Source organism: Mesoplodon mirus (genome assembly GCF_964341445.2).
Source record: "Mesoplodon mirus genome assembly, chromosome: 13".
NCBI classification, from domain to species: domain Eukaryota; kingdom Metazoa; phylum Chordata; class Mammalia; order Artiodactyla; family Ziphiidae; genus Mesoplodon; species Mesoplodon mirus.
In genome coordinates this window covers 7,232,640-7,245,018 of record NC_138989.1, presented here as the reverse complement: position 1 = coordinate 7,245,018, position 12,379 = coordinate 7,232,640, and the positions used below count along the sequence as shown (strand labels likewise).

The window sequence follows — 12,379 nt, the reverse complement described above, 5'->3', positions numbered from 1 at the left end:
CACTTTACTGTCGGGTCCTCTGTCACGTGGGGAGTGACCATAGTCCCTACCTCAGAGAGTTACCGTGAGGATTAAATGAGGTAACACGTGGAAAGTGCTTGGAATGAAACCGGGTACACAAGGAGATCTTTTTTTTTTTTTTTTTAATTCTTTTTGAGGTATAGTTGATTTACAGTGTTGTGTTAGTTTCAGGTGCGCAGCAAAGTGAATCAGTTATACATATACATATCTCCACTCTTTGTTTTTAGATTCTTTTCCCATACAGGTCATTACAGAGTATTGAGTAGAGTTCCCTGTGCTATAGCAGGCTCTTACTCATTCTCTATTTTATATATAGTAGTTTGTATATGTCAACCCCAATGTCCCAATGTATTCCTCTCCCACAATGAGATCTTTTTTTTTTTTTTTTTGCGGTACGCGGGCCTCTCACTGTTGTGGCCTCTCCCGCTGCGGAGCACAGGCTCCAGACACGCAGGCTCAGCGGCCATGGCTCATGGGCCCAGCCACTCCGTGGCATGTGGGATCTTCCCGGACCGGGGCACGAACCCGTGTCCCCTGCATCGGCAGGCGGACTCTCAACCACTGTGCCACCAGGGAAGCCCCCACAATGAGATCTTATTAAATGTAGTGTTTTCTTATTGTTTAGTTGGAATTTTAAAATCTTATGTAACAGTTTTCAAATTTGGTTTGTAGGACAAAGATATTATCGAGGCAGTCAATCACATTGCTGACTGTTCGGGTAAATTTAAATTGTTAGAGCATGCCTTACGCGACGCTAAGATGGCGGAGACCTGTATTGTGAAAGAAAAGCAAGATTATAAGCAGAAATTGAAGGCACTTAAGATGGAAGTCAATAAGCTAAAAGGTAAGGAAGAGGCATAAATTTAAGCATTTTATCTTGGGAATATATTTCTTCCTTTGGGTTCACTTAATCTCATAACTGAGAGTAGGTCTGTTGTTAGCTTTAGGTCCTGCCCTGAGATGTTCATTTCATTTGTATAGAATTATGGTGCAAGTTTTTGTGTTACAAGATAAATAACAGAGCTGGGGGAAACTGCCTGATGCGTTCTATTTTAAAAATAATCCTGCCTTTGCTGTACCGGTTAGCTATTGCTACTATACGCTTTGTAGCAACCAATGACGGTATCTCAGTGGCATGCAACCACGAGCATTTGATAAACCCATGTATCTGGAAGCCACACGGGACTTGGCTGATCTCCGTTGGGCCCAGCTGAGCGGCTCCCCTGGGGCATCTTCTCCTCACCCACCGGTCGGCTAGCCTGGGCATTTTTTCCCACGGTGAAGGCAGAAGCTTAAGAGAAGCAAAAAGATGGGAGGACCTGTATATACCATCACTTCCCCCTCATTCTGTGGCCAAAGCGAGTCACATGGCTGAACCCAGAGTCAGGCAATCCCCTGTGGGAGGATTTACAAAAAATTGAGGGAGGAATGCAGGGAGGGGTGAGGATTTACCACTACAATACAAACTCCCAGAGTGGCTTTTTGGTGCATGTTTTATTTTGGGGGGAATTCCTTTTGTGTCCTCCTGTTCTGTTTTCATTCTCACAGTAACCCCACAGTTTATTTTTCTACTACTTGAAGTTTTCTAATGAAACGAGGGCTGGGTATGCCAGATAGGTTAATGCTATGTACTGGAATATGGATCTAGGTGATGGAGTAAACATTTATATTCGTCTGCAGAGAATGTGGAGGGAGGCCCACTTTTCTCTGGCCTTTCCCCACTGTGGGGCAGGGGAAGCTGTTGGATGGAGGCGCCAACCAGGTCTTAAATCTGCACCCAGACTGTCCCATTTATAAGTGGTCATCACACTAGACACGAAGACTGACTCCTGCCGTGGAACAAGCAAACTTAGAATGACAGAGCCGTGCGATGGTGCGATTGCTCCACCTCTGTCCCTGAGGAAATCCCTCCTGAGGCAGGGAGTTGCTGTCCAAATTGTGAAAGGCTATGGGGCAGGTTTAATTTAAAAAACTCCACCTCCTAAAATCTTGCTCTTATGATGCCCTGACTTGTGGTAAATCATACTTTTGTCTCCATTTGTAGCTTCAGCTAAAATCATAATCATACTATAAGCCCCTTGACAGCAGGGATGGACTCCGTCTTCTCTTTTTTTGGATCCACAGTTAATAGCACAGCCCCTGGGGTACATTGTAGGCCTTCGATAAGTATTTATTGAATGCTGTGTTTACCTAGGTAACATTTAAAGTAAAAAGAAGTCGGTTCTATCAACTTTTATGTCTTATTTTATAAATTCAATATTTATTAAAAAAATAAAAGCAGCATCATGGATAGCGGACTAGAGAGTGAGGGAAGGAGACTTATTTAGTTTGGGTGCACTGGGGAGGCGTCTTTGAAGAGAACATTAGAGGTGAAACTTGGATGATGGGAAGAACCAGTCGTGCAAAGATCTGGGCCAGGACCTTCCAGGCAGAAGAAACAGCAAATGCAAAAGCCCTGGTGTGGGTTTTGAGGTTGGGGCCAGTGTAAGGAACAGATTGAAAGGGCAGGGCCAGGCTGTGCAGGTCTTAAGGTAAGGAGTTTGGATTTCCTCCTAAGTGTAGCACAAGGGCTTTTAACAGAGAAGTGACGCCAGCAGATGGCCCTGATTGCTCCGTGGACAGGAGACTGCAAAGGGAGAGGAGGGAGAGGCAGGGTTCGAGCAGGGAGACAGTGGAAGCCTTGGCCAGGGTCACTGCTGGGGGTGCAGTGAGATGTTAGATGAGGGACATATTTTGGTTGTCGATCCAACAGGACTTCATATTAATTGGAAGTGGGTGCTGAGGACGTGAGAGGTATTCACAGTGTATATTCTTCTAGGAACTAGTATTTATTTGAGGACTTTTTTTCCCCTTCTATTTGTGAAGAGGATCTAAATGAAAAGACAACAGAAAATAATGAACAACGAGAAGAGATCTTTCGCCTCAAGCAAGAGAAAAGTTGCCTGCATGATGAATTGGTTTTTACCGGTAAAAATAGATAATTAGTTTAAGTAACCTGAATGTTCTGCGATACTACCATGACGGGCTAAATGAATTGTACCTCTCTCAAAATACTTTATGTATTTAATTAATTTATTTTAACACCCTTTGAGAAGCGAGGAGGGACCAGGCAGGGAATTTTAAAGCTGTTATCGTGCCTCCCAGTTCACTCTGTTTCCTCTTCTGTGAAATGAGGAGGTGCTCTCCCTTCTAGCTTGAGTGCGTGACTATACTAACTCACTAAAAACATAGTACTTGGGCTTAAAAATTCAATAAGAAAAAATCTTATGAGCCAAGTATTTGCAAATACTAGATAAAAATTAGGAATTCAACATTTTTTCAATTTTGCAAATAGATCACCTGTAATTATTACAGTTGGAAAATACTCACGTGTTTTGTTACATCAGTACGACCGCAAAATAATAATGTTGGAGATGAATTTTTCATGACTTAAAAGCAAGTTTGTCAATAAGGTGTAACTTAGGCCCCCTTCTGATAAACATAAAAGTGGCACTCCCCACCCTCCCTCACCGCCATGTTCTCCTACACGCTAACCCCAACGCACGTCAGAGTTTCTAGCCTCTCCTTTCTCTGCTCCCAGCTGAGAATCACTGATATTTAGAGCTTATCCACACATGGCCCTGACAGCCAAGAAGATTTTGTTAGACTTTAATTTTGGCGGTTTGTATGAAGAAAATCATAGGTTTGGAGGTAAAGTTCCAAATAGAAGTTAAATGAACTGGGACTTCCCTGGAGATCCAGTGGTTAGGACTCCGCGCTTCCACTGCAGGGGGCGCGGGTTCGATCCCTGGTCAGGGAACTAAGATCCCGCATGCCATGTGGTATGGCCAAAAGAAAAAAGAATTTAATTAACTAAGTGAACATGTTTGGGTCTACTCATACCTACCCTCAGTGTCCTTCCTTCTAGGAAGAGACTACACTTCTATAAGTTAAAGGGCAGAATACAGTATTATATTACATTTTTTTCAAATAAAATGAAATTCTTAATTTTAATCTCATGTGATTAAAGATTGGGGACATGCAGTTTTCTACCACTAGAGGTCACTATTTCCATTATTTCTAGGATTCCTGCGTCTCAAAGTAATTATGTCTTACGTTGTTACAGATACTTACATAAAGATATACATATATTTGTACATCTGCACAAAGATATACATATATACATATGTTTGTAGCTTTACAGTTGCATTCCCGCAATCTTTGGATCGGCATCTGTGTGCCAGGCACTCTGCTAGTGACTAAGGAGCTCATGGGCCCAAAGAGAGTTCAGTGCTCTATAGATGCTGTGAATAAAATGCTGTGCGAGGTCAGAGGAAGGAACAACATTTACAGAACAGTTTAATAATCTCCTTTTTTTTTGGCTCATCTGTTTTTACTCATACATTCTATTATGTATTACTAGGTAAAGTATATGTAATTTGTTAGATAAAACTCTAATAAATCCAGTTTGTGAAATATTTTTTTATCCTTTTCTAAGCTGATTTCTTTTTTTTTTTGCGGTACGCGGGTCTCTCACTGTTGTGGCCTCTCCCGTTGCAGAGCACAGGCTCCGGACACGCAGGCTCAGCGGCCATGGCTCACAGGCCCAGCCGCTCTGCGGCATGTGGGATCTTCCCGGACTGGGGCACGAACCCGTGTCCTCTGCATCGGCAGGCGGACTCTCAACCACTGCGCCCCCAGGGAAGCCCTAAGCTGATTTCTTAAATATCTTTTCAATTCGTACCACTGTCTCAGAACAATTTTTGTGTGTTTAAATTATAAAAGTGAATTAAAGCCTGAAAAGAATTTTTAAAGGCTTGACAGGATAATATGCTATCAGGTGTCATGGCTAAAAATTAACACATTTTATTCAAGGTTGGAAGATGTCTTAAAAATGTACTTTTAAGTTCAAACCTTCTCTTTCCTTTTGTTGAAGATGAAGTTCTTCACATAGGCTTAGAGACATGTTTCATTTGTACATGTTGCTTATAAGAAGTTTCCAAACAAAACAATGATACTGGTTTACATTTCTGTGGCCCTGCGAGTCCCATAAACGAGGCCCTGTGAGATTGAGTGAAGGTCTCCCAGGCAGTAAAAGGCACAGAAGCTTGATCAGAATTTGGCAGGTCCAGACTTCAGCACCCCTTCCTCTGTGCTGTCTTCCTTAGGCTGCCTGCTCAGGCAGGTGTCAGCAGGGTTCCATACCTCTTTGTCTTCAGTGACCAACTTGTGAAATAGGCGGACTCACTCCACTTTGACCCCAGATAACCCAGCCACGTAGGAAAGTATCAGATCTAAGGAAACAATTCTATTTCGTGTAACAGTAGATTATTCTAAAGTCAGATTAAGGCAGTATTGAAATATATTTAAAATTATCCTCGAATGCCAATGCCGGGAATGCACCCAGTGTGTGATCATGCTGTTAATGGAAGAGGTGGGTAGAGCTGAGGACAGCCTGGAGTCCCAGACGCCCTGAGGGCGTCACTTCCACCGGGAAAGAGCTACTATTTTACTGTTTTCTTTGTGCATAGAGTTGAATTCACATAAACTAAATGCGACTCTACATAAACATTGCAAGTGCACTACTTTTTTTTTTTTTTTTTTTTTGCGGTAGGCGGGCCTCTCACTGTTGCGGCCTCTCCCGTTGTGGAGCACAGGCTCCAGACGCGCAGGCTCAGCAGCCATGGCTCACGGGCCCAGCCGCTCCGCGGCATGTGGGATCTTCCCGGGCCAGGGCACGAACCCGTGTCCCCTGCATTGGCAGGCGGACTCTCAACCACTGCGCCACCAGGGAGGCCCCTCAAGTGCACTACTTTTATAGGCTTTTGTTATGGTGTTGACTCACCTAATGCAAAGAAATAAATTCAGGATTGAAGAGACGTAAGTTTTAAACCCGACGCCGTGGCTTTCACTGTGCCACGTTCTCAATTCTGTGCACGAGGATTACCTTTAAAAGTAAGATGATGCGGGACTTCCCCGGCGGTCCAGTGGTTAGGACTTTGCCTTCCAACGCTGGGGGTGAGGGTTCGATCCTTGGTCGGGGAGCTAGGATCCCACATGCCTCGTGGCCAAAAGCCAAGTCATGGAACAGAAGCAATATTGTGGCAAATTCAATAAAGACTTTAAAAATGGTCCACATCGGACTTCCCTGGTGGCACAGTGGTTAAGAATCCGCCTGCCAATGCAAGGGACACGGGTTTTTTTTTTTTTTTTTTTTTTTAATTTATTTTATTTTATTTTTTTGCTTTATAACAAATTTAATCAGTTATACATATACATATGTTTCCATATCCCCTCCCTTTTGCGTCTCCCTCCCACCCTCCCTATCCCACCCCTCCAGGCGGTCACAAAGTACCGAGCTGATCTCCCTGTGCTATGCGGCTGCTTCCCACTAGCTATCTACCTCACGTTGGTAGTGTATATATGTCCATGCCGCTCTTTCACTTTGTCACAGCTTACCCTTCCCCCTCCCCATATCCTCAAGTCCATTCTCTAGTAGGTCTGTGTCTTTATTCCTGTCTTACCCCTATGTTCTTCATGACATTTTTTTTTTCTTAAATTCCATATATATGTGTTAGCATACAGTATTTGTCTTTCTCTTTCTGACTTACTTCACTCTGTATGACAGACTCTAGGTCTATCCACCTCATTACAAATAGCTCAATTTCATTTCTTTTTATGGCTGAGTAATATTCCATTGTATATATGTGCCACATCTTCTTTATCCATTCATCCGATGATGGACACTTAGGTTGTTTCCATCTCCGGGCTATTGTAAATAGGGCTGCTATGAACATTTTGGTACATGTCTCTTTTTGAATTATGGTTTTCTCAGGGTATATGCCCAGTAGTGGGATTGCTGGGTCATATGGTAGTTCTATTTGTAGTTTTTTAAGGAACCTCCATACCGTTCTCCATAGCGGCTGTACCAATTCACATTCCCACCAACAGTGCAAGAGTGTTCCCTTTTCTCCACACCCTCTCCAGCATTTATTGTTTCTAGATTTTTTGATGATGGCCATTCTGACTGGTGTGAGATGATATCTCATTGTAGTTTTGATTTGCATTTCTCTAATGAGTAAAGATGTTGAGCATCCTTTCATGTGTTTGTTGGCAGTCTGTATATCTTCTGTGGAGAAATGTCTTTTTAGGTCTTCTGCCCATTTTTGGATTGGGTTGTTTGTTTTTTTGTTATTGAGCTGCATGAGCTGCTTATAAATTTTGGAGATTAATCCTTTGTCAGTTGCTTCATTTGCAAATATTTTCTCCCATTCTGAGGGTTGTCTTTTGGTCTTGTTTATGGTTTCCTTTGCTGTGCAAAAGCTTTTAAGTTTCATTAGGTCCCATGTGTTTATTTTTGTCTTTATTTCCATTTCTCTAGGAGGTGGGTCAAAAAGGATCTTGCTGTGATTTATGTCATAGAGTGTTCTGCCTATGTTTTCCTCTAAGAGTTTGATAGTGTCTGGCCTTACATTTAGGTCTTTAATCCATTTTGAGCTTATTTTTGTGTATGGTGTTAGGGAGTGATCTAATCTCATACTTTTACATGTCCCTATCCAGTTTTCCCAGCACCACTTATTGAAGAGACTGTCCTTTCTCCACTGTACATTCCTGCCTCCTTTATCAAAGATAAGGTGACCATATGTCCGTGGGTTTAACTCTGGGCTTTCTATCCTGTTCCATTGATCTATCTTTCTGTTTTTGTGCCAGTACCATACTGTCTTGATTACTGTAGCTTTGTAGTATAGTCTGAAGTCAGGGAGCCTGATTCCTCCAGCTCCATTTTTCGTTCTCAAGATTGCTTTGGCTATTCGGGGTCTTTTGTGTTTCCATACAAATTGTGAAATTTTTTGTTCTAGTTCTGTGAAAAATGCCAGTGGTAGTTTGATAGGGATTGCATTGAATCTGTAGATTGCTTTGGGTAGTAGAGTCATTTTCACAATGTTGATTCTTCCAATCCAAGAACATGGTACATCTCTCCATCTATTTGTATCATCTTTAATTTCTTTCATCAGTGTCTTATAATTTTCTGCATACAGGTCTTTTGTCTCCTTAGGTAGGTTTATTCCTAGATATTTTATTCTTTTTGTTGCAATGGTAAATGGGAGTGTTTCCTTGATTTCACTGGGACACGGGTTTGATTCCTGGTCTGGAAAGATGCCACATGCCGCGGAGCAACTAAGCCCGTGCACCACAACTACTGAGCCTGCACTCTAGGCCTGCGAGCCACAGCTGCTGAGCCCATGTGCCACAACTACTGAAGCCTGTGTGCCTAGAGCCCGTGCTCCACAACAAGAGAAGCCACCGCAATGAGAAGCCCTCACACCGCAACAAAGAGTAGCCCTCTCTCGCCACAACCAGAGAAAAACGCACGTGCAGCAGTGAAGACCCAATGCAGGCCAAAATAAATAAATTAAAAAAAAATTTTAATGGCCCATATCAAAAAACATCTTAAAAAAAAAAAAAGATTGCTGCTGACCCGTATCCGAAGGGCTGAGCATTAAGCGTGTTTGGCTAGGAGGTGGTGGCTTGCATAGGTCCCTGCTCATGCTTTATTCCGCCTGGTCCCCAGTGACCACCAGCAGACACTTTGCAGAAAAGCTGTCCAGGTAGAGCCGCTGTCTCCAGCAAAGCTCGTGCCTTTGTCCTTAAATGGTTTCTGTGACGCTCCAAATGTAAAGCGATAATAATAAAGATTTGTATTCTTTTTCATCCATGAGAAAAATGACATGTGGAAAAGGTGCTTTGTTAATAAACCATAGAAGTTGTCAATTTTGATTTAGGCTGCACCTGATTCACTCAAAACCGATTCATGTATTAATAATTAGAGGGTCATTTTATGCATTTAGCTTGAACTTCTTATAAAGATAGTGGGTTTTTTTAGGTGAGACATTTATTGTTGATCTATCACTTCTATGTGAATGAAATTATTTCCCCTTAAGCATAATATTAATATTTTTTTCCCGTACAAGTCTTCGTATAACACTTTAGATCTTTCCTTTCTGGGGGTTCTCATCTGCCAAGTTCTGAAACTTTTTAAAGTACTGATTTCTCATACCCCAACTCTAGTAACAGCAAAGTGTCTGCGTTTCGGCAGAATGTTTATGGTCTTTGTAAAAGAATGAAGATTAAAAAAAAAAAAAACCTCTGTTCTGTCTTTTTGTGCTAGAAAATTGAGTGTAATACTATGTATATTAAAGAAAATTCTTAATCTTAATTACCCATCAGGTAAAGAGTTTTCAAGAAAAAGAAAGTCTGTAAAGGAGTGCTGGACTTTCATTAAAATGGAAAGACAGGGCTTCCCTGGTGGCGCAGTGGTTGAGGGTCCGCCTGCCGATGCAGGGGACACGGGTTCGTGCCCCGGTCCAGGAGGATCCTACATGCCACGGAGTGGCAGGGCCCGTGAGCCATGGCCGCTGGGCCTGCGCGTCCGGAGCCTGTGCTCCGCAACGGGAGAGGCCACAACAGTGAGAGTCCTGCGTGCCACAGAAAGGAAAAAAAAAAAAAAATGGAAAGACAAGTTTGTCTACCTGTGGGGTCACCTCACAGGTCCACATATCTTCAGTTTTTGCTCAGTGAGAATACATACAAGTGGCCTGATTGTGAGATTATATCAGATTGACTTACATACTGGTGAAAATAGTGATTTTTTTTTTTTTGCCCCTTGTAATGTTAGTTTTTTTCTGTTGGTAAAAGTAATATGCTGTTTGGATTTTTACAAGGAAAATGCATTTGTAAGTTACCTGTGTAATGTGAATAAGTAAGTAAAGAATAAAGTAATATGTATTAAATTTAGAGATTTAGAAACCACCCCCTCAAAAAAAAGGAAAATAATTGTCGTTAATCCTTCCATCTAAAAAACAACTTAATTTGATACTTCAGTATGCTTGCTCTCAGCCTTTTTCTATGCATATCTACATACAGACACACACATGTCATATGAGCAGAGAGTTGGTACAGTTTCGAATACTTTTTTGACTTAACATTAATTATACTGTGAAAGTTTTCAAATTTGGTGAAGGATCTAGTCAGAATCACTGATTAAAGCTCTTTCCAGCCATCCATTTTGCAATTTTAAAATTCAGGAAGGAGGGGAAAAAAGTTAGCCGCGCGTAAAATTGTTGGAAATGAAGAGGTTTGTGTCAATATGGGCTGGTGAAAAACGTTTTAATAATATTTGTTCTTAAATAGTAGAGCGAGAAAAAAGGAAAGACGAGTTACTGGATATCGCAAAGTCAAAGCAAGAACGCCTGAGCGCGGAGCTGCATAATCTGAGACAGGTAGGTTCCCACTTACCCTTCTCTATTAGGTGGGAAACGCTTGTAAACAAACATCAAATTAGGAAAAGTGTATGCCCAGTGATTTCGTTTATGATGCTTTTGGAATCCTGACTACATTAAAGGTGTATCATATTAACCTAGCAGATAGGGTCTTGCTTATGGTAATTAAAGGTTAGGAGACTAGTTACATTAACAAATCTCAGGGCTAACATAGGAAAAAGAAAAGCAAACATATTCAGCATAGTTCTTTAGTCACTATCTGATCTGTTTTGGCATTTGAAAGTGCCAGTAGTTGGCTCAGTTTAGCTTTGTTGTTACACTTTATTTTGATTTATCAATATCTACGACAGATTTACATAAAACAACAGCGTGATCTGCAGTTTCTTCATTTCAATGTGGAAAATTCTCAGGAATTAATACAGATATATGACTCAAAGATGGAGGAATCAAAGGCCCTGGAATCCAGGTAATCTTAGTATGATGCTATTAATATGATCTTGTATTTTATTCCATCATTCAGTCAATATTTGTTAAGTACCTGCTGTGGGCCAGTACTTAATTACTGTTTGGTGGGTCGTAGGGAATAAATATATGTGAGCTAATCCTGGGTGGTAGTGAGAATTTTAGGCATGATCTTAATTTAACCATTTGATTAAATTCATTAAGCACATTATTTGTGTGTTTGTCGTGTAGAAGGCTTTGAGCTAAAGTAGAAATTACAGAGATGAATCATTCATTCATTCAGCACTCAATATTTTAGGCACGGGCTAGGAATAGGGAAAAGGAAGATATATTGGGCATGGTACTTGCTTAAAATAATGCCAAAGAATGGTATAAATAACTGCAGTAGAAGTTCAGCTGAGGGTGATCTCTGCTCTCAGCTTGATTTTCCCATTTTCCTTGTTAATAGGAGGAGACGTCTACTCTTACCTGTAAAAGGCAGTGTGTGAATTAAATTGGTTTCTGTCAAATTAAAATATAAATATATGAGGTCTGGTTTAATTTAACAAGCATACAACTGCCCCACAGTTAAATTGAGTCCACTTTTACAAGCAGAAATGGTACAGGGAGTCATGGAAAGGAACAGGAATTCGGGGAGTTCCCCATCACGGCATGTAGGAGCAGAAGCTGGGCTGGATGACGCAGCTCCTTTCCCCGGAGGGTGGAGTTCAGGATGGGGGTGGTCAGAGCTGCAGGGAGGGATGTAGGGAGCAGCTGTTGCTACAGACAGTAGAACTGGGGACTCACCCACACTTTGCTGCATTTGCTGTACTCTTCTTCGAGGTCTTTTGCTGGGGGTTGTTGCACCATTGCTCTGTATCCCAGCTGTATGTGGCTGCTACCCATAAACACCAGACCAACCCAGCGACCTCTTGCAGGCAGAAGCCCCTAACCTATTGGCTCTTTTTCCTTTTTGCACTGCATTTCCCCTGGGAGGTACCTGGGCTGGATGATTGAGGTTATTCTTTAAGAACATAAAGTGGCTTATCCCATTCTAGAAGGAGGGATTAGAATCATACAGATTAGAACACCTGAATAGGTGTGACACGAAAACCTTTGACAATTTATTAGAAGGTTTATCACAGTGATTTTTATTTTATGCACATGTGGTATCACTTTTACCTTAGACCAGTTTTCAATGTATAGATGCATAAGTATCCAGCAGACAAATGGGATGGTCATGAATGCAGTATGGTGAACACATTCGGCACTTTCCAACTTATCGTTGTACCTTGACTCTCCCTTGCCTTTCAATCCTGACTTTATGTCTATTTAACTGTGAATTAGGAAGAGAAATAACAGATCAGTCAACGAGTATTTACAGAACACTTAGTGTATGTTAAAGGCTGTCTTAGGTTCCAGGAGGATTAAAAATGCTTCTACGTGTGAACAAAAACCTTAAGAATCTTTTTTTTTTTTTTTTTTTTTTTGCGGTACGCAGGCCTCTCCCGTTGCGGAGCACAGGCTCCGGACGCACAGGCTCAGCGGCCATGGTTCACGGGCCCAGCCGCTCCGCGGCATGTGGGATCTTCCCACACCAGGGCACGAATCTGTGTCCCCTGCATTGGCAGGCAGACTCCCAACCACTGCACCACCAG

The 12,379-nt window shown here is 41.9% G+C and overlaps 1 protein-coding gene across 13 annotated transcripts in view; it reads left to right on the top strand.

The window, feature by feature from the left end:
• Nucleotides 1-12,379, top strand: part of CCDC62 (coiled-coil domain containing 62) — a 45,476-nt gene that overhangs the window by 11,007 nt on the left and 22,090 nt on the right. For 11 of the 13 annotated variants that reach the window (XM_082641561.1, XM_082641552.1, XM_082641560.1 and 8 more), the window contains 4 exons: nucleotides 694-865; nucleotides 2,887-2,988; nucleotides 10,192-10,280; nucleotides 10,631-10,746. In XM_082641561.1, coding sequence (XP_082497687.1) covers nucleotides 694-865; nucleotides 2,887-2,988; nucleotides 10,192-10,280; nucleotides 10,631-10,746 — 479 coding nt within the window. The remainder of the gene's footprint in view (nucleotides 1-693; nucleotides 866-2,886; nucleotides 2,989-10,191; nucleotides 10,281-10,630; nucleotides 10,747-12,379) is intronic. The other 2 variants (XM_082641558.1, XM_082641562.1) reach the window with 2 other exon arrangements.